Source organism: Mobula hypostoma, chromosome 6 (assembly GCF_963921235.1).
Source record: "Mobula hypostoma chromosome 6, sMobHyp1.1, whole genome shotgun sequence".
In the NCBI taxonomy this organism is placed as follows: domain Eukaryota; kingdom Metazoa; phylum Chordata; class Chondrichthyes; order Myliobatiformes; family Myliobatidae; genus Mobula; species Mobula hypostoma.
The window spans coordinates 79699450-79721402 of NC_086102.1; the positions used below are offsets into that span (position 1 = coordinate 79699450).

At 42.0% G+C, this 21953-nt stretch overlaps 1 protein-coding gene across 2 annotated transcripts in view; it reads left to right on the plus strand.

The window, feature by feature from the left end:
* Positions 1–12180: 12180 nt before the first annotated feature.
* The window catches only part of LOC134348132 (BEN domain-containing protein 2-like), a 66698-nt gene continuing 56925 nt past the window's right edge, over positions 12181–21953 (plus strand). For both annotated transcript variants that reach the window (XM_063051059.1, XM_063051060.1), the window contains exon 1: positions 12181–12470. In XM_063051059.1, coding sequence (XP_062907129.1) covers positions 12455–12470 — 16 coding nt within the window. In that variant the 5' untranslated portion in view covers positions 12181–12454. The remainder of the gene's footprint in view (positions 12471–21953) is intronic.

Consider the following 21953-nt stretch of genomic DNA (forward strand, 5'->3'; position numbering starts at 1 on the left):
AAAGGGCTTGTTTCTGTGTTGTACTTTTCTATGACTCCATGACAGTGGCCATACCTACCCTCGATACTGGAGGAACTCAGCATGTGAGTCCCAAAAACAAGGTGAAAACAATGACAATTATCTCTAGCCAAAAGGGACAATTGCCTCAGACTGCTCCTGAGATCTACACAACCTTGTCTCTCTAAAATTTGATAAGAGTCTCTGTGATATCAAAAATTGTCTAGTAATAATGGACAGCAAAGGCTAGAAATCTCACTGATATTTAGCCCTTAATGCCAAACCTCTAGCCAGTCTGTACCAATCCACTGCAACACTGGGATCTATCTGGCAATCCTGAAAATCATCTATGTTTATTCTATCTGTATTAAAAAGAACAAATCCAATCTGGCCAGTTAACAACACACTGGCCCACCATTCAAAAACAAAGTGCTATTGTCAGTGCTTTTAAACTGCTCTTACCAACAATATGCTCTTAATACATTCTATGTGCCCTGCCAGTGTTAATACATTCTTGATCCAAACATCAGTAAAAAAGCTGAATATCAGATTTCAGAAAAGAAACACTTCCTGACGACCAGATGTGGCAGCAAAGATCCTTGGTAGAATAAACGCTCATGGGAATCAAAGGGTAAATCTCAACACAAATGGCTGGAGTCAAGATGGTTGAAGTTCAAAGAGACACATTACTTCAGCCTTAGGATATTGCTGCAGAAGTTCCTCAGGGTAATCATCAGACGTTTCATCAAAGACCTTCACTCCATCATAAGATAAGAAGTGGGAATGTTTGTGATGATTGTTTAATGTCCAATTCCACATGCAACCTGTGAGATAATAAAGTAATCTATGTTCAGATGCAGCAAGACTTAGATAACATTCATCTTACGGTAACTACAAGTTGCACTGTCTCAGTCCCAGGCAATGACTAAATCCAACAAGAGAAAGTCTAATCATCTCCAGCTGATCACCACTATTAACATCATTGAGTAACCAGGGAATTGCCATTAACTGGAAAATTAACAGGAGCAACCAGACAAATATTGTAACTAAAAACATACTGTAGGTCAGAGAATAGTTATCTTTTGAGATATGTGACTAATGAATCCACAAAGCCTTTCCAATACTGAGGTTATTGATGGAGTAATCACTGTTTGCATTAGAATTCACCGAATTCACCATGTATTTTCTTGAAACTAGACAATACTACATTTTGAAACCAGAACCAATGCATTCACATATGAACTATTTTTGAAATGCACCAGTGCAAGATGTTTGTGATATCAACTGTCATCAAACTTCCAAAAATTGCAGCAGAATTTAAATAAGTATATTCAGGTGGGCACCTAAAACTGTACTGAAACACTCCAATAAAATTAAAAACTACATTACAAAGTTGGAATTATTTGCCTTTCAGCAAACTGATTGTACTGTCACACAACGGGTTACATGCACTGAATTACTCCATGCCTCCATTTTGTACAAAAGTAATGGTTAATCCATTGATGGTATGCCCAAGCTGACTGGTAATTCTTTGAGTACCTTTCACATATTCAGGACCATAGCCAAATTCAGGTGATTCTGGGGCTGCTAACATATTCCACTTGTAATATGTGCTTCACGATGAAAGCCAACACTGATAAAATATGACACAGGCTTTCTAAAGAGCAGCAATTTTTTCTGAAACAGCAGAAATAATTTTGAAGAAGTATAAATAAACAGAATACAATGGTTTTCAATTTTATTGAGCGATTTTTCCGAGTCTATCCATGTGAGAATCATTAAAAATTCCCAGCAGGGACTTGCAACATGTCAGCTGCCTAGAAACCACACAAGCACTTTGGCATGCAGCAGATAACCTAACAAAATGATGCCATGCTTTAAATAAGCTGTTGGAGAAATTACAAAGCTTGTTTTGCATTAGAGGCTTTAGGATTGCAGAAGATGCCTCAATGGAGCAAGAGGGATGAGAATTTTCTCTCTTTCTGAAAATGGCTAGAGGTAGTAGAAAAGAATTGGCATCCTTGCAGGAAGGTTTCCTTCTCCAGGGGGTTTAATCCAGAATTGCAGGGGGCTGGGAATGGAAGTGCCAGGGTAGCTAGTGGAGTGGTTGTGGAAAAAGTACATGTTAAATTTACATACAAAGACAGGAATCAAAAGGTTGAACATGGTGGGACTAATGTTCTGAGTTGCATCCATTTCAATGCAAGGAATATTGTAGATAAGGCAGGAGAGCTTAGGGCATAGATTAGCATACGGGAATTATGATATTGTAGCCATTAGTGAGATTTGGTTGCAAGAGGGGTGGAACTGACAGCTCAGTGTTCTGGGGTTCTGTTCTTTTCAGCGTGATAGAGGGGATGTACTAAAGGGAGAGGAGTGGTATTATTAGTCATGGAAAATGTCACAGCATTGCTCAAAGAACAGAGTAAAGGGCTTGCTACCTAGGCTTTATGGATGGAAACGAGAAATGGTTGGCACCTATCTGTCTCGAAGGACAATGGGTGATGATGATCATCATCACAAACCTGGGTGGAAGGTATGGAGATCCTGAGATGCCCAATCATCAAGATCCCCCTCTCGGCCTCACTAGTGTAGTCCAAAGGAAAGATTATGAAGCAATACGTATGGCACCAGCTTGGCTGCAGGAGCTGCCAGAAGGATGTTCAATGATGTTCAGCTGCCTTAGAGGCTCCATTCTAGATACGCTGCCTGGGTTTATTTCTGTAGCCTTCTTCTCTCCCAAGGCTGCCCACGAGGCAGTGGAGCTATTTACCCACTGCTGGGGATCTGGTTCACAAGCACAAGGATGTGTCCACACACCAATGGGCCTGCTACGTGTGCAGGGGCCAGACCTTCTCCCTGTCCTCTGTAATTCAGCCTGGGACCGAAAGGAGTTCAGTTTCTGTGTGTCGCTAGCGAGGAGGCACTACATGAGGCTTGCGTTTGGACAGGCTACGTACTAGCAGGGAGAGACTGATGCACTCAGCTGTCCTTTTCACAAGACTAGTAGCCGGCGGTGGAAGCTGAAAGTGAAAGCGGCAAGCAATACCCACTACATTACCATAATACCACATGAGAAATAAGAAAGGGATAACCATGTTTTGGGATTACTTTATAGACCTCTCAATAGTCAGTGGGATTTAGAGGAGCAAATTTGTAGAGAGATAGCAGACAGTTGCAAAAAAATAAGGTCATGATAGGAGGTGAATTTAACTTTCTAGGGGCTTCTACAGAAATATTAAGAGGAAATGGAGAGTAAGGGACAAAATTGGTCCACTTGAATGTAAGAGTGTTCATCTATGTATGGAGCCAAAAGAGATGGGGAGATCTTCAATAGATTTTTTTGTATTTGTATTTTCTTGGGAGATGGACACAGAGAATATAGAACTGAGGCAAAACAGTAGTAAGGTCATGGATCACATACAGATTACAGAAGAAGAGGTGCTTACTGCCTTGAGATAAATTAGGGTCGATAAGTCCCCAGAGAATGACAAGGTGGCCTGTCAGACTTGTGGGAGGCTAGTGCAGAAATCGCAGGGGCTCTGACTGAGCCATTTAAAATGTCCTTAACCATGGGTGAGGTGTCAAGGGGCCTGAGAATAGCTATTACTATTCTGTTGTTCAAGAAAGGCTCTAAGAATTATAGGCTGGCAAGCCTGACAGCATTATTGGAAGGAATTTTGAGAGACAAGATATACAAGTATTTGGATAGACAGAGACTAATAAGGATAGTCAACATGGCTTTGTTCATGGTAGGTCATGTCTAACCATTTTTACAGTTTTTTTGAGGAGGTTACCAGGAAAGTTGATGAAGAAAAGGCAACAGGCATTGCCTACATGGATTTTGGCAAGGCCTTTGATAAAGTCCCACATGGGAGGCTGATCAAGAGGGTTCCATTGCTAAGCATTGCTTGATGAGGCATTCAGGATGAAGTAATAAAAAGTATTCGATATTGGCTTTGCTGGGGAAGCCAGAGAGTGATAGTAGATAGTTGCCTCACTGACTGCATGCCTGTGATTAGTGGTGTGCTGCAGGAATCAGTGCTGGGTCCATTGTTCTTTGTCATCTATATCAACGATCTGGATGATAATGTGATAAAGTGGATAAGCAAAGTTGCTGACAACATCAAGATTGGAGGACACAGTGGACAATAAGGAAGGCTATCAAAGCTTGCAGCGAGATCTGGACCAGCTGGAAAAATGAGCTGAAAATGGCAGTTAGAATTCAATGCAGACAATTGTGAGGCTTTGCGCTTCGGAAGGATAAACCAGGGCAGGATTTACACAGTATACGGTCGGGTACTGAGGGGTGAGTGCAAAGGGAAAATAGATCCATAATTCTTGAAAGTGGTAAAGAGAGCTTTTGGCATATTGGCCTTCATAAAACAAAGTATTGAGTACAGGAGTTAGGAGGTTATACTGAAGTTGAATAAGACTTTGATGAGGCCAAATGTGGAGTATTGTGCAATTCTGGTCAACTACCTACAGCAAAGATATTAAGATTTAGAATACAGAGAAAATTTACAGGGATGTTGCTGGGACTTGAGAAGCTGAATTATAGGTAAATGTTGAACAGATTTAGACTTTATTCCCTGAACCATAGGAGAATGCAGGAAGATTTGATAGAGGTATACAAATTATGAGGGGTATAGATAGAATAAATGCAAGTAGGCTTTTTCCTCTGAGATTGAGTGAGATGAGGTTGGGTCATAGGTCAAGAGTGAAAAGTGAAATATTTAAGGGGAACCTGAGTGGGAACTTCTTCACTTAGAGGGTGGTGTGAGTGTGGAACAGGCTGTCGATGGAAATGATCGATGCGGGTTTGAGTGCAATGCTTAAGAGAAGTTTGGATAAGTACATAGAACAGAGGGGTATGTTCCAGGTATGAGATGATGGGACTAGGCAGATTAACAGCTTGGCAGAGACTAGGTGGTCTGAAGGGCCTGTTTCTGTACTGTAGTGTTCTATGACTTTATCATTACAAAAACTGAAAGTCTATTGCAGTAAGTTGTCTTCTGCTTGCAGTAAGGACATCAAAGATTATGGGGAGAAGGTAGGAGTGGTATAACAAATCAGCCATGATGGAATGGTGAAGCAGACTCGATGGGTTGAAGGGCCTAATATTGCTTCCATGTCTTACATGTTTAGATGAGACTTATTCCTGAAGGCCAATTGCTGTTCAGGTGGATTTAAAAGGTCTCATAGAATTTTCCCATGTTCTGGCCAACATTTATCCCATTACCAACAAATTATCATTTGTTGCTGCCCATGGAACCTTACTGTGTGCAATTTGGATACCAGTACTTATAAATCTCCAGAGCTAAAAAAATTCAGACTTCAGTGTTTTCTGACAATATATTAGAATAACATTTTTTTTATTACTTCCTTCCACAAAGACCAACTGAAACAAACTAGAAAGACAGAAGAAGGAAGAAAGAAAGGAACTGATCTGTGTGTAGGAACAGTATTTAAAATACATTGTTTAAACATTGTTCTTTAGAATGATTGAGGCGTTAAAGTGAAGACGTTCATGAAAATACTCAAAGATTACATTCAATGGTTACGCCCTGAAATCAGCAGGTAATGAGTTTTTATCAAGTACTTTAAGCAATTTTGGCTGATTTGCTGTGTTCCTTTTTATTGAGAGGACAATAATTGAGATAGGTAATTCAGTTACTGCACCCTGTTCTACCACTCCAAAAGACATCACTGCTAAACTGAGTACTTGGCCTCCACATTTGCTTTGGCTCTATTTCATTTGATACTTGTATAAATTACAGATATAAAAATATTGATCAATCTAGCATTTGTTATTTTTACACATTTCTTTCACCCCTTAAAACCTTCTCTCCTGAACTTTAAAGTAATGATTCTATGAGTTGGACTCCCCACATCCTTACCCCAATGAAATCAGTTTCTATCTATCCTATCATTGTCTTCAAAACTTCAATCTAATCACCAGGTGATCTCAACCTAGTTTATGTAACTTCTTATAATCTAATGCTGATGAAAGAAGATCTGTGTTTTGACCTTATCAAAGAAGTGGCACCAAGAACTGACCATAGTACTGTACCCCAGATGTGGAATAAACAAGATCAAGTACAGCTGTAGAAGGACTTGTTTCCCTTTATATTTGAGGCTTTTAGTGAAAAAGATTATAAACAGAGCTTGCTGGAGAGTTAGAACAAATCAGCAGCACTTATGGAGAGAAAAAGTGAATGTTTCAAATAAATTACCTTTCTTCAAATGAAGGTCAAATGCAGTATGGATTCAGCAGGGTTAGATGAAGAGCGGTTAGTTAAAGTAAAACTTCCTTCCCTAGACTACAACCGATGATTAGATTTAAATTTAAAAGAAAATTGACCTAAATAGATGCTACCTGACCTGCTGGTATATGCAGTTTTCCTATTATTTCATTTTCCAGCCAATTGAAATCTTTTGCTTTCCATATTAGTTATAATGATTAAGTTTCTAGTTACCTCTTTGATTATTCCTATTTGTCCAGCAATATCCATATGCTGTGATTGTCCAAGACTAATTGCTCTGGACTGTCAAGGAAGTAAATAATCAAAATATATTGGTGGTCTGAACACATAAGTAAGGATAAAAGATCTCTCTTCATTCTCTGAAGGATATCCATGACCAGCTGACTTCTGTGATTACCAGTTCTGAAGCAATATTTTTTCAATTCCAGATTTATTCAGTTATTTGAATTTAATTTCTCCATCTGCTATGGGATTTCACATTACACCTTCTGAATCAAAGATCCAGTATACTGGCTGCAAGTATAGTAATTTAATCAGCAATCAGGCAGTGTAAGAGGGAGCAGAAATGCTGCAAGAGAGCTGAGCCACTACTGAGGCTGAGAGCTAACCCAACCAGACCAGTGGTCATCACTTTCCTGGCCAGCGTCTGCTTCCTAGATAATAAAATGGACTTACTGAGACTGAGTGAATGCACAGAAAGAGATGAGAAACTGCTGCTTTCTGATTTTCACCGAAACATGGTTGAACAACAACACGCCTGCCTCAGCATTTTAACTCAACGGGATGGAAGGGGAATCTGTGTGTACATTAACAAAGGTGCACAAACTCATCTGTAGTTAGCAATCACTGTTCCAGGGAAATTAAGCATCTTACAATTAAATGTTGGCCACATTACCTGCTCAGGGTTATTTACTGTTCTGTTCATCATCGCTGTCTACATCCCCCTGAGTGCAAATACCAAGGTTGCATTGGGAGGACTTTACAATATCATAAGCTCTCTACAAAATAAGCACCCGGATAGTCTATTCATAACTGCAGGAAACTTCGTCATAAGACCATAAGACATAGGAGCAGAATTAGACCATTTAGCCCATCAAGTGTGCCCCACCATTCCATCCTGTGCAGCTGTCTGTGGCAATGAATTCCACAGACTCACCACCCCCTGGCCAAAGAAAATTTTCCTCACCTCTGTTCTAAATGGACATCCCTCAGTTCTGAGGTCCTAGACTCCCCGACTATAGGAAACATTTTCTCCATATCTACTACATCTAGACCTTTCAATATTTGATAGGCTTCAGTTCATTTCACCATCATTCTCTGAAACTACAGCACTTACAAACTCAGAGTCATCAAACGCTCCTCATATGTTAAACCTTTCATGCCTGGGATTATTCTCGTGGACATTCCTCTCCAATGCCAGCACATCCTTTCTTAGATAAGGGGCCCAAAACTGCTGACAATACTCTGTGTGGTTTGAACAATGCCTTATAAAGCCACAGGATAATATCCTTGTTTTTGCGTTCCAGTCCTATCGAAATGAATGCTAACTTTTGTATTCTCCTTCCTTGCCACCAATTCAACCTGCTAGTTAATCTTTAGGGAACTTAGCACCAGCAATCCAAAGTCCCTCTGCACCTCTGATTTTTGAATTTGTTCCCCAATTAGAAAATAGTCCACACCTTTATTACCTACGCCGAAGTGCATGACTATGCACTTCCCTGCACTATATTTCATCTTCCACTTATTTGCCCATGCTCACTAACTGTATAAGTCTTTCTGCAGATCCCTTGCTCCTTCAACACCACCTGCTCCCCCCCCACCTATCTTCATGTCGTCAAGCAACTTGGTCAATTCCTTCATCCAAATCATTGACATATAACATGAAGAGAAGCAGTCCCAACACAGACCTCTGCAGCACACCACTAATCACTGGCAGCCAACCAGAAAAGGCTCCCTTTATTCCCACTCTTTGCCTCATGCCAATCAGCCAATTTCTATTCATGGTAGTACCTTTCCTGTAATACCATGGGCTCTCATCTTGTTAAGCAGCCTCATGTGTGGCACCTTGTCAAAGGCCTTCTGAAAATCCAGATAAACAACATCCACAAACTCTCTTTTGTCTACCCTGCCTGTTATTTCCTCAAAGAATTCCAACAGATTTGTGAGGCAAGATTCCCCCTTGAGAAAACCATGCTGACTTTGCAAACAAGAGGAAATCTGCAGATGCTGGAAATTCAAGCAACACACACAAAATGTTGGTGGAACGCAGCAGGCCAGGCAGCATCTATAGGAAGAGGTACAGTCAACGTTTTGGGCCGAGACCCTTCGTCACCAAAACGTTGACTGTACCTCTTCCTATACATGCTGACTTTGGCCTATTTTATTATGTGCACCCAAGTACCCCAAAACCTCATCCTTGATAATAGACTCCAATATCTTTCCAACCACGAAAATCAGATTAACTGACCTATAATTTTTCTTCCACTTCCCTCCCTTCTTGGAGTGGAGTGACATCTGCAATTTTCCAGCCCTCCAGAATCTAGTGATTCTTTAGAGATCATTACTAAATGAGTAGGTACAGAGGAGATGTCAGGGGTAAGTTTTTTTACTCAGAGAGTGGTAAGTGCATGGAATTGGCTTCCAGCAACGGTGGTGGAGGCAGATACAACAGGGTCCTTTAAGAGACTTCTGGATTGGTACATGGAGCTTAGAAAAATAGAGGGCTATAGGTAAGCCTAGTAATTTCTAAGGTAGGGATATGTTCAGCACAACTTTGTGGGCCGAAGGGCCTGTACTGTGCTGTAGATTTTCTACGTTTCTAATACCTCCACTTCTCTTCAGCTACCTCTTTCAGAACCGTGGGGTGTAGTCCATCTGATCCAGGTGGATTATATATATTCAGACTTTTCCACTATGTTAACCTGCAGGACAGTGTGCCCAAATTCCACTGATATGTCGTCATGGCCATTAGGGTAACAAAAGTATAGGACCATGTTTATACAGACACATATTTACAAAGCCAGCCCACGCTCTCATCTTGGCCTCTCTGACAACATCTCCATAATGTTAATCCCAGCATAATGACCCTACTGAAAATAGACAGACCAATCAAGAGGACCATCACTGTATGGCCTAATGAGGCAATCTCTATGCTCCAGGACTGTTTAGAATGGACTAAATGGCAGATGTTCAAGGAGGGCACCACAAATGAAAACACAGACCTTGAGGAACATGTCTTATTTGTCATCGGCTACATCAGTAAATGTGTAGAAGGCGTTGATACCTCAAGGATGGTCATCTTATGGCCCAACCAGAAGCACAGGCTGAATGCTGAGATGCACTTCTTACTAAAAGCCTGAATTCTTCCTTCAAGTCCGGTGACTGAACAGCTCTTTGAGCAGACAGGAGTAACCTCGTCTTAGGCATCAAGAGGACAAAGGCCATCTATGAACAAAAAATTCAGGAACACCTGTCCGATAACCATCTCCAGCATATATGGTTGGGTATCAAGGGCGTTACAGACTATGCATGAGAAAACAGCATCAACAGTACCAGTGACACTACCCTCCCTAATGCTCTAAACAACTCTTACGCATCTTCAAGCCTGGGAGTGTGCATTACACATGACATTTCAAGGTCCCAGAACACATCCTGCACAGTCAAGGAAGTTCATTAATGCCTCTACTTTCATAGGAGGGTGAAGAGAACTAGACTTTCCAGATCCATATTCACACGATTCCACAGTTGCGCAGTACAGAGCATCCTGAGAAGCTGTATCACTGTTTGGTATGGAAACAGTTTTGCATCAGACAGGAAAACTCTACGATGGGTAGTCAAAACTGCCAAATGCATCACCGGCACCAGCCTACCTGTCACCAAGGTCCCGTGTAAAGTGCTAGAAAAGGGCCAGAAACACCATGAAGGATCCCAGTCTCTTTGCTCATCCTCTACCCACTAACCCCACCACTACTTCATCATTTCCTGTCAGTCACCTTATGTACAGCCTAGTGTTACTTTATGGACATACAGTATAATCAATCTACTTATATAAGCTATCGTAGGTGTTTATATTTATTGTGTTTATTTTTTATTATGTTCTTTTCTTGTGCCGTATCGGATCTGGAATAACAATTATTTCATTGTCCATCACACTTGTGTATAGGAAATGACATTACACAATCTTGAATTAAGATTACAATTTTGAACCCCATTTAGTATAACTGAACATTGTATCATTGTAATCTGTGTGCAAGTACAACTAAGTGTCTTTAGATTCTTTACAGCTTATCATGATTTTATAACAAAGAACTCAGGTCTATTTACCAAAAATACATAATCCTATATTTGTTGTTATAGTTTCATACAGCACAGAAATAGGCCTTTTGGTCTACTCAGTCTGCATGGAGCATCAAGCACGCATTTATATAAATCTTATTTTATTTGCCCCTCCAATCCATCAGTAGTCAACAGATTCTACCAATCATCTACAAAATAGGGGTAATTTATAATGCCAATTATAATGCCATCTGCACTGAAATCCATCCAGCATAAATTTGCCTACTCACTGTTTGCCCTAGTAGTATCTAGCCACTGCCAAAGTCCTTAGGTCACTATTTCCTCAAATCTAATTTAGCATTTTACTTTCGGTTAACAAATTTAAATATCAGAATGTAATAATTAATGAGAGAAAGTTTAGGTATATACACCATGGGCACTGCTTCTGTCCCATCTCGGGCTTCACCTTCATTGGGTGACACTAAAACAGGATGGGACTGATCAGCTACTCCCACATCTACCTACCTGATTTTACATTGAAATGGAATTAATTGAGAGTTGGTACATTAGGTGTGTGTACAGGAATGTAGATTTCCTGGCTCTAGTTGTGGTGGTGGAGGGTAAATCCTTACCATTATACACAGATTTTTAAAACAAATTGAGTGGGGAGCTCTTGCTTCTCTATCCTTGCCTACTAGCCCAATCTTGCACATGATGATACCAAATTTGCAATCAAATTCTTCTGCAAATATTGTCATAAAGCTACAAAACACAACCAATCAAAAGTGAGAGGTGGGTACAGCAATTTTTGAAAATCAAGTAACTACAGGCACTGGAAATCTTAAATAAAAACAGAAAATATTTTCACAGATGCTGCCTAGCCAGTTGCCTATTTTCAGTATTTCCTGTTTTTATTTGGTACAATTTTTGGTCAGGCAATTTTAGGTCCATCTTAAATCTTGCAGATTCAGCAGTCCTAGTCACTCTTGTATGTTTACATTAAAAGACATTCCTAGTCCTCGTGTTGAATCAGGTGGCACCATTATTCTGGTTTATAACAAACGGCAGCTCATTGTGATTCGAAGTAGGTGTAGAAATTAATTTGCGTTTTTCTGTGTTAACACATTGCTACATGGCTCCCTAACATCGTTGAAAACTGATGCTTCCAGTTCCTACTCTGTTTCAGAGATAAAAATCATTTCCTGTCGAATTCCTCACTGCTGCCAGCATGACATTAAGTTCATTGACAGAGACCTTCAAATGCTGGTGGATCACAGGAACTGATGGAGGAATGTATCCTCGAAAAGGTGGACACAGATTTAAATAGCCAACATTAGATTTCAAAAAATAAGGGACAGTTCAGGCGCAGAAAATATAGCCTAGCTATTAGATCAATTTTCAAACTTCTTTTTTTACATACACACTAGTGATTTAACCTAAAGCAAATTCAATTGACGGGCTTAGTATTTATTTCCTGGCGACATAAACGTCGCAAACGTTCAACAACGCCTATTTCATTCTCTGAAGAAAAACACAAACCAGAAGAAAAAACGCGCAAACGCAAGCGATGCATTTAAGCAATGGGCGTGTCAACAACGAGCAAGTCCTTGCCTGGGGCGTTGCTTTGCATAGAAGCCTTTTGCAAAGTTCACAAACGCACCGAGACAGTAGAGTTCGGAGCGTTACTCCCCACCCCCAGCCCGTCAAATTTTGGCGATGCGTTAACAGCTGCGCAGTGTTGCCTCCGCGTCGCCTCGCTATCATTGGACTGGGTCTACAAAGGTTTTTTTTAGTTGAGAGTGTGTGTGTGTCTCTCTCTCTCTCTCTTCTGTTAAAGCGCCATTCGAGCGGCGGCTGAAAAAGGGACGTGGAGAACTCGACGGCGAAACACCCCGGAGCCCGCCCGTCTGCCTGCCATGTCGGTCAGCAACGGTAAGGCCCTCGTCATCATCTTCCCACCCCATCCGCTTGGCTGGTAATGCCGAGGATTCGGTGGCCCGCATCCCCATCGGCCGCAACGCGACAAGAGCCCAGAAACGGTTAAAGGGCGTTCGCTGCTCAACTCCTCCCCACCCCCAAACGCCGGGCTTCGGACCCGCCTTCGCCCCGCACTCGTTGCGCGCCGAATTGGGCCGCTTCCGAGCGTTGGCGACGTCAGGGACCTGCCTGTTATCGTGACGTCACGGACCCGGCGTCTCGGAGCGAGTGCGCATGCGTGTCGCCCGGCTCCGTCGCTAAAGGTTCCGCGTAGCAACGTGGTGGTCGCCGGAATGTACAGACGGACACCTAGGTGGTTGTCTGCAATGCACTGGGCGCACTTACACTGTTCTGTAGATTCTTAGCTGCGCTCTGGGTGCATTGCAAATCATGTCGCTGAGGTACAATCGATCGGCGTGAGCGAGGGTTCCTGAAATAGTCAGCTGAAATGCTTGTTTCCCGTGTTTCTGAAAAGAATGTTCTACCGTTTTAATTTACTTTATCCCCCCCCCCACACACACACGTTATACGGTATATTATGGATGATTTGTCATGATGAAGATTCCTGAGAATGACGTGTCCTCTGGAATTTCGGGATGAATATAAAACAGCGACTGCGCCGGTAATCAGCATATCAATAGTTTAACATGATGTGCTGGAGAGGTGTCAGGAAGGAACTGGCTCCATTGGCAGGGCTGATTGTTGATATCGTATGTGGGGGAAGTCACCTTGAGGTCGTGAAATCGGATATATGAATTGAAGCTTTTTTTGAAACCTTATTTTTCTTGTTTGTCCTATTCTATAACGTTTTACAACTCTGCAACTCTCATAATTCCTAAACGCGAAATCCCTTGAATTTCAGATAATAAGTTCACAAAACAGGAGCAGAATTAGACCATAGGGCCCATCGAGTCTGCTCTGTTAATCAATCATGGCTGATTTATTGCCGCTCTTAACCCCATTCTCCTGCCATTTCCCTGACTACTGGGTGCATGCCCTTCCCACTGCCTCCATCCTCACGTCTTTAACACCATTGATGAAAGCACTGCCCCTTTCTTAAATTAATAATCAAGGTACATTTATTATCAAAGCATGTATACATTATACAACCTTGAGATTCGTCTCCTAACAGGCAACCGTGAAGCAAAGAAATCCAAAAGTACCCATTTTTTAAAAACAAGACTGTGGAGCACCCAATGTTCAGAGAGAAAAAGAACAAATCTTGCAGACAATAACCACAAGGAAATAGCATTCTGAACTGAAGTCCGCTATGAGAGTCTCATAGTTCAGCACGTAGCTGAGTCGTGGGCCAATCCGAACCATCCCTCACATTGGGCCCCAGCATCCTGACCCTGGCACCTAAATCGGCATAATTGCCTTGATATGCTCTGGGGCCAGGACCCCGCTGCCTCGATTCGTCTTGTACCGACCTTTCACATTTGGCTCTACATGTAAGTCTCTGTCCACACATCAGGGTCATTTCCTTCAGTACACTGTGGAGCCTGGACCACGCTGCCTTCAGTTGGCCTGTAACCGACCTTTCTGATTTGGCACGCCGTTTAAATCGATCGAACCTTGGGTCTTCCTCACACTCGGCGACGGGCATGCCGCCTCCCCTTGGTTCTGTCACATCGAATTGCCTTCAAGTCCATAGGGAAGTTACAGACTATTACTTGCGATGTTAGTTTACCAGAAAAAGTGTGATTAACAAAGTATTTAGTTTTTCTTGTTTCATTAGCCACCAGGCAGAAGTCATTGAGGTTCAGCAGCACGATCTTAAACTGGAAATTTAATCAGCTTTTTTGTTAATACTGAAGGAAAGGTTGTCATGACACAATGTTACTGAGCCTGCTTTCTCCTTCCTGTACTCTGACTGGTTGATATTTGTGTTCTGGCCCACTATTGTGGATGGAGCTAGAGCCAAATCTGACTGCACAATCATGAGTGTACAGGGAGTAGAGTAGGGAGCTGAGGATGCACAGCATTGCGGAGCATCAGTGTTAAGACTGTGGTGGAAGATGTTGCTGCCTATCCTCATCAGTTGTCTATTGATCAAGAAGTTGAGGATCCAGTTGCAGACTGGGGTATTGAATCTCAGGTCTTAGAGTTTTCTTGGAATTATAGTATTGAAGGCAGAGCTGTAGTCAATAAAAGTAGTCAGAGATAGGTGTTGATTTGGATCCTGAGCTTGGTGATAAATTTAAGGGTGTTATTTATTTAAGTTTTTATTTGTAAAGACCATTCAGATTTGAGGGAAAATGGTATGAAGAGTGCCCAAGGACTGTGCTGGCATAAATAACAACTAATTATCTGGTACTGGTGACTGTTTCAGATCCTGGAATATAACTATTAATGATTCTAGTTAGACAGAATGACAACTGAACAATTACAGTATTTCTCCTTTTCCATCCTTCAGAGCAGATGGTACATTTAAACCATTTCACAAGTGTGGTTGTTTTTAAAAATTTTGGCACAATGAGGCCACTCTCAGGGTGGAAGAGCAACACTTTATATTCCATCTGGGTAGCCTCCAACCTGTTGGCACGAACATCGATTTATCCTTCTGGTATTTTTTCCCCACCCCCTTCCTCCTTCTATTCCCCACTCTGGCCTCTTACCTCTTCTCTTCACCTGCTTATCAACTCCCCTGGTGCTCCTTCCCTTTCTTCCATGGTCCACTCTCCTCTCCTATCAGAAGTCTTCTTCTCTAGCCCTTTACATTTCCCACCCACTTAGCTTCAGTTATCATCTTCTAGTTAGTTCTCCTTTCCTTCCCCCCACCTTTTTATTCTGGTGTCTTCAGCCTTCCTTTCCAGTCCTGAAAAAGAGTCTTGGTCTCAAATGTCAACTATATATTCGTTTCCATAGAAACTGCCTCACCTTCAGAGTTCCTCATGCATTTTGTGTGTGTTGCTCTTTTACCCAGGTGTACTTTTTTTTGTGTGATGATATACCCCGTTAAGTAGTTTTGCCCAGTTCTGAGATTTCTATTTAAGAGAATCAGAATTTGCAACATGAGGCTAACTTCCCGTTTAAGGTGGCACTACTGAAACTGGGCAGCAGCTTACTGGTGGTTAGTAAGGCAAGAAATACGACTAAATACTTCATTGTAACATTTTTTCTGTGGTAAATTGTGGTAAACTATCACTCCAAACAGTGAGGTGAGTGAAGTGCAGGTGTGACGCAAAGTCAGAGCATGGCATGTTGGAGGACAAATAGTCAGAGGGAGGTCGAGGTGGTGTTGGAGTCAGAGATGGAGTTGGCGCAAGTCAATCAGAGAGGAGTGTGTGGAGGAGTTTCAGAACCCAAGAGCGAGATTGGATCGACCTGAGCGTTGTGCCAATTTGGAAAGGTCGAGATCGGCCTTGGGCTGGACAGTGGGGTCCAGGCCCAGAGCATATCACTGTGGTGGGGCCCAGCTCCTAATGCGGGAAACAACCCAGTGTTTGGGCAATTTAAACGCTAGCCCAGATAGACTGAAAAGGCCTGGATGTTGGGACAGAGGCAAGGGTCAGGCTGATTCCACTTGCTCTTCAGGACCACTTCTTTCTCCAGGGGGGTACTGAGGCTGTGAGACTGCTCCAGCTGCTACAGTCTTCATGTCTGCGAGCTTCGCAGCAATTTGTCCTGCTGTGCGACGAACTGAGACCGAGACTGTGCCTGCTCCAGGCTCCGAGTCTATGGACTTAATTTGATTCAGAATGCTGTTGCTTCCCTTTATTGTTTATGATTTGTGTTTTTTTTTCTCTTTCTTTGTGCATTGGGTGTTGGTCTTTTTTTAAAAAATTGGTTTCTTGCTTTGTGGCTGCCTGTAAGCAGACGAATCTCAAGGTTGATCGATATATTCTTTGATAATAAATGTACTTTGAATCCTATTGAGCCTGTTGTCCATTCCGGTAAAAAATCGCTGTAACGCATAATCCCATGTTCTATAATTGTCAACTGCAATTGTGCTGGAAGGGGCAAAACAGTGAACTTGATGTATCAAACAAGATCATGGCAATTTTTGCAGCATTTAAAAATTTTTTTTTGTTGTCCTATTGTCTCTGGTGTACAGAATTCTTTGCAACTCTTTCCTTCACCTACAACTTTATTTGAGTCCTGTGTTTGTAAATCTTTGGGTTAGTTCCCTACCCAGTTGAATTGCTTTTATAGTCATTGCACCAGATATGGGATGACTTCCAGCATTTGTGGATTTAAAGCCCTGCATTTAATCCACTCGATATTATAGTCCTTGGATTCTTTATACCCAAATTCTCACAGGTCCTCGCACAAATGTAGTCAAACCTGTTTGTTCCCATGGTTAAAAAATCTTACTTGCATTGTGTAAAAATCCAACACATGGATAAACAGGTGCAATTCATTTCATTACCAGAGTGGTGTGGCTGGAGTGAATACATTGCAAAATGCACTATGGTTACCTATCTCATTTACTGCAAGATCTCTCAGACCGACAGTCTCTATCCTCATGAAGAATAATAGCAACAGGCATATAGGAAGCTTGACATGGAAATGTTTGACGTCACTGTTAGGTCTAAACCCACAAAGTCTCTAACCATTGGGTTACTGTGGCTAAAATAACTGCAACAGCTCATGTCAAACCCTGGGTATTCAGAATAGATAATAAATATTGGGATTGGCATTGATCTCTGCATCATAAATGATTAACTAAAAATGTACCTTCAGCGCTATTTTCTCACAGCTGTTTAAGAGCAGCTGAAATTCCAGCCAATTAGGTTCAGGGGCTTGCATTTATAGGAACAGTTCCTTATGAAGTATAGTGCCAGATTTGAAAAGTAAGTGGGGTCTGTTGGGACATAGGTTTAAGTGGAGTGGGACAGAATTAGAGTGGGTAACTGAGACTTTAGCTTGAGGCTTTAATGAAGAGGGGCAAAAGCTAGGTTGAGGTTTCTCGTAAAGTTTCTCTCTCTTTTAGTTCCTAGCTAGCACTGCAAGAATGTATCTCTGGTCACCAGTGTGCCCCTCATGAAAGATGTGGAAGGACTGGGAGTTTCCAGCCTCCCTGATTGTTACTTTTGTGAGAAGAGCATCTGGGTGCAGCTCCTCGTTGACTGTGTTAGGGAAATGGAGCTGAAGCTGGATGACCTCTCTCATTCAAGAGAGTGAGGAGGTGATAGATAATTGCAGGAGGCTAGTAGTTAGGTGACTGTTCAGAGAGGCAGAGTATCCCAATGGCCATTCCCCTCAATAGCAAGTACACCACTTCGGGCCTGTCAGGGGGAAGCCACAGTGACCAGGCCTCTAGCACTGAGTCTGGCTCAGTGGTTGAGAAGGGGAAGGAGGAAAAGAGGAGTGAAGTAGTGACAGGGATTCAATAGTTAAAGGAGCAGGCAGGAGATTTTGTGGATGTGAAAGAGACACCCAGGTGGGGAAAACATTAAGATAGATAAATCTCTGGGACCGGATGGGATATAGCCCAGGTTACTATGGAAGCAAGGGAAGGGATTGCTGTGCCTTTGGAAATTATCTTTGTGTTCTCACAGGCCACAGGGGTAGTACTAGAACATTGGAGAGAGGGCAGTAAATGTTATTCCTTTCTTCAAGAAAGGTAATAGGGATAATCCTGGGAATTAGATCAGCGAGTCTTGGTCAATGGTGGACAAACTATTGGAGAGGATTCTTAGAAACAGGATTTATGAGAATTTGGAAATGCATAGTATCATTAGGGTTAGTCAACATGGCTTTGTGAGGGGCAGGTCGTGCCTCACAAGCCTGATTAAATTCTTCCAGGAAGTGGAATAAATTGAAGGTAGAGCAATGGATGTGGTTTATATGGATTTTAGTAAGACGTTCAACTAGGTTCTCTTTGGTAGGTTCATTCAGAAAGCCAGGAGGCATGGAATCCAGGCTGCATGGATTCAGAATTGGCTTGCCCATGGAAGGCAGCAGGTAGTGGTAAATGAAGTGTATTCTGCCTAGAGGTTGGTGACTGGTGACGTTCTGCTGAAATCTGGTTTGTGACCCTTGTTCTTTGTGATTTTTTTTAATAAATGATTTAAATAATGAAGTGGAAGGGTGGGTTAGTAAGTTTGCAGATGACACAAAAATTGATGGTGATGTGGATCATGTAGAAGGTTGTCATGAGTTACATTGGGTCATTGATAGGATACACAGCTTGGCTGAGAAACGCCAGATGGAGTTCGACCTGGGAAAGTGAAGTGAATCAACATGGAAGAATGAAATTGAAATCAGAATACAGGGTTAGTGGCAGGATTCTTAGCAGTGTGGAGGAACAGAGAGACCTTGGATGGGTTGGTTAAAAAGGTGTATGTTGTATTGCCTTCATTAGTCAGCGCCCCAGGTTCAAGAGCCACAAGTTAAATGTTGCAGATCTATAAAACTGGTTAAACCACACTTGGGGTATTCTGTTCACTTCTGGTTGCCTCATTATAGGAAAGGTGTGTAAGCTGAAGAGAGGGTACAGAGAAGATTTACCAGGATGCTGCCTGGATTCTCATGAGGATAGATTGTGTGAACTGGTGTTTTCTCTTTGGAGCAAAGGAGAATGAGAGGTGAATTGAAGTGTTGTACAAGATGACAAAGGGCATAGATAGAGTGATCAGACAGCACCTTTTTCCCAGGGCAGAAATGGCTAATATGATGGAGCATAATTTTAAGGGGATTGGTGGAAAGCGTAGGGGAGATGTCAGGTAGGTTTTTTACACAGCGGTAGGTGTGTGGAGTGAGCTGCCAGGGGTAGTTGTAAAGGCAGATACATTAGGGACATTCAAGAGACTCAGATAGGTACATGGGTGAAAGAAAAAGGGAAGGAAGGGTCAGCTTGATCTTGGAGTAGGTTAGAAGAATGGTGCAACATCTTGGGATGAAGTGTTATTACTGTTTTATGAACAGTACTAGCCATTACATGCCATTATTTTATACTTTTAGCATAGACTTGGGCATATTTCATCACCTGACCAGTAATGAATTCAGGTAATCCCATGTTACTCCAACGTGATTGATAAGTACTCTGATAAGCCTGTGCTCTTTCTCTTTCCGTGTTATGTTACATGCATTAAACAATTACTATTAGAGGGCTTTTTCCTCAAAATCTGTGTAATTGCAGTGGTCTGGTTCGTGCTTTTTTTGACCATAGCTGAAAGCCTGGAGTAGCATTTTGGGGTATTGCCTTTAACAAAAAGTTTCCAGTGATTTTGCTTGTAGCCTTTCAGATGAGCTTAATGCTTTCTATTCTCACTTTGACCATCAAAACATGGAGTAACCATCATGAACTCCCACAGCCCTAGATGATCCTGTGACTTCAGTCTCTGAAACCAATGTAAGAGCATCCTTCAGGAGGGTGAAACCATGGAAAGCATCCAGCTCAGATGGGGTACCTGGCTGAGTACTGAAGACCTGTGCTGATCAACTGGCTGGAGTGTTCATAGCGAGAGATGAAAGATCCCAATGGTGAGAGATTAAAGATCCCAATGAACACTCCAGCCAGTGCCCACCTGCTACAAGCAGGCTTCAATTATACTGGTGCCTAAGAAGACCGTGGTAACCTGCCTCAACGACTATCATCCAGTAGCACTTGCATTCACAGTGATAAGAGTGTTTTGAGAGGTTGGTGACGAAACACATCAACTCCTGCCTGAGAAGCGACTTGGATCTGCTCCAAGTTGCCTACCAGTACAACAGGTCCAGTAGGTGCTATTTCACTGGCTCTTCACTCAACCCTGGAATATCTGGACAGCAAAGATGCATTCATCAGGATGTTCTTTATCCAATGATGGATGATAGTATGGCATTCAATACTATCATCCCCTCAAGACTAATGAATAAGTTTCAAAACCTTGGCCTCAATATCTCCTTGTGCAATTGGATCCTCAATTTCCTCACTTGCAGACCCCAGGCAGTTCTGATTGGCAACAGCAGCTCCTCCACAATCTCAACCAGCACAGGTGCACCACAAGGCTGTGTGCTTAGCCCTGATCTACTTACTTTACACTTATAACTATGAATTAGCACAGCTCCAAAGCCATATTTAAGTTTGCTGATGACACCACTGTTGTAGCTGAATCAAAGGTGGTGATGAATCAGCATATAGAAAGAAGAATCTCCCTCGTATATGATGACTCATCACCGTCTTTGACTCGGCCCACGACCGTGGTGACATCGGCAAACTGGAATATGGCATTGGTGCTGTTCTTAGCCATACGACATGTATTGCTTATTTATATGTATAACTTTTTTCTCTTTCTTTTTGTGTTTGCCGTTTGTTGTCTTTTGAACAGTGGTTGTCTGCACTGTTGTGGTCTTTCATTGATTCTATTATGGTTATTAGATATTTTGAGTGTACCCACAGGAAAACTTCAGAAGGGGTAAAATGAGGGAACACACCAGTTCTCATAAAAGGATTAAAAGTAGAAAGTGTGAGCAATTTCAAGTTCCTGGGTGTCAACATCTCTGAGGATCTATCCTGGGCCCAACATATCAAGGAAGGCACGACGGAGTCTATATATCATTAGGGGTTTGAGGAGATTTGGTATGTCACCAAATACACTCACAAATTTTGGTAGATGTACCGTGGAGAGCATTCTAACTGGCTGCATCACCGTCTGGTATGGGGGGGGGGCACTGCATAGGATCAAAATAAGCTACAGGAAGCTGTAAACTCTGTCAGCTCCAACACGGGCAACAACTAGCCTCTCCGGCATCCAGGACATCTTCAAGGAGCAGTGCCTCAAAAAGGTGGCATCAATCGTTAATGACCCCTGTCACCCAGGACATGCCCTCTTCTCATTGCTACCATCAGAAAGGAGGTACAGGAGCCTGAAAGCACACACTCAACAATTCAGGAACAGCTTTTTTCTCCCCAGCCAACAGATTTCTGAATGGATCTTGAACCCATGAATTTTTATTTTTGTTTTTGCACTACTTACTTAATTTAGCTTTTTCAGTGTGTGTGTGTGTATATATACTTAGCATACTTTACAGTTTTTGTTTCTATGTTTTGCATTTACTGCTACCGCATAACAACAAATTTCACAACATAGGCCAGTGATATTAAACCTGATTCTGAATCTCAGGGTTGCATATGGTGACATATATGTACTTTGATAATAAACTTACTTTGAAATTTTAACTTTCCAGATTCTTGTATAAGAATTATAACAGTTGCATTTGATTGAGACTTTGATTCTCAGATGCTGCTAAAGTAGCATTTTCTGTGGGAACGTTTGGCAACAGGAGACATGCTCCTGACATAGAATTCTTAGAATGAAAGATACAAAACCTACAGCATAATACAGGCCCTTCGGCCCACAATGTTGTGCCGAATATCTACTTACTTTAGAGATTACCTAGGGTTATCGATAGCCCTCTAATTTTTCTAAGCTCCATGTATGTATCCAGCAATCTCTTAAAAGACCCTATCATATCCACCTCCACCACCATCGCTGGCAGCCCACTCCA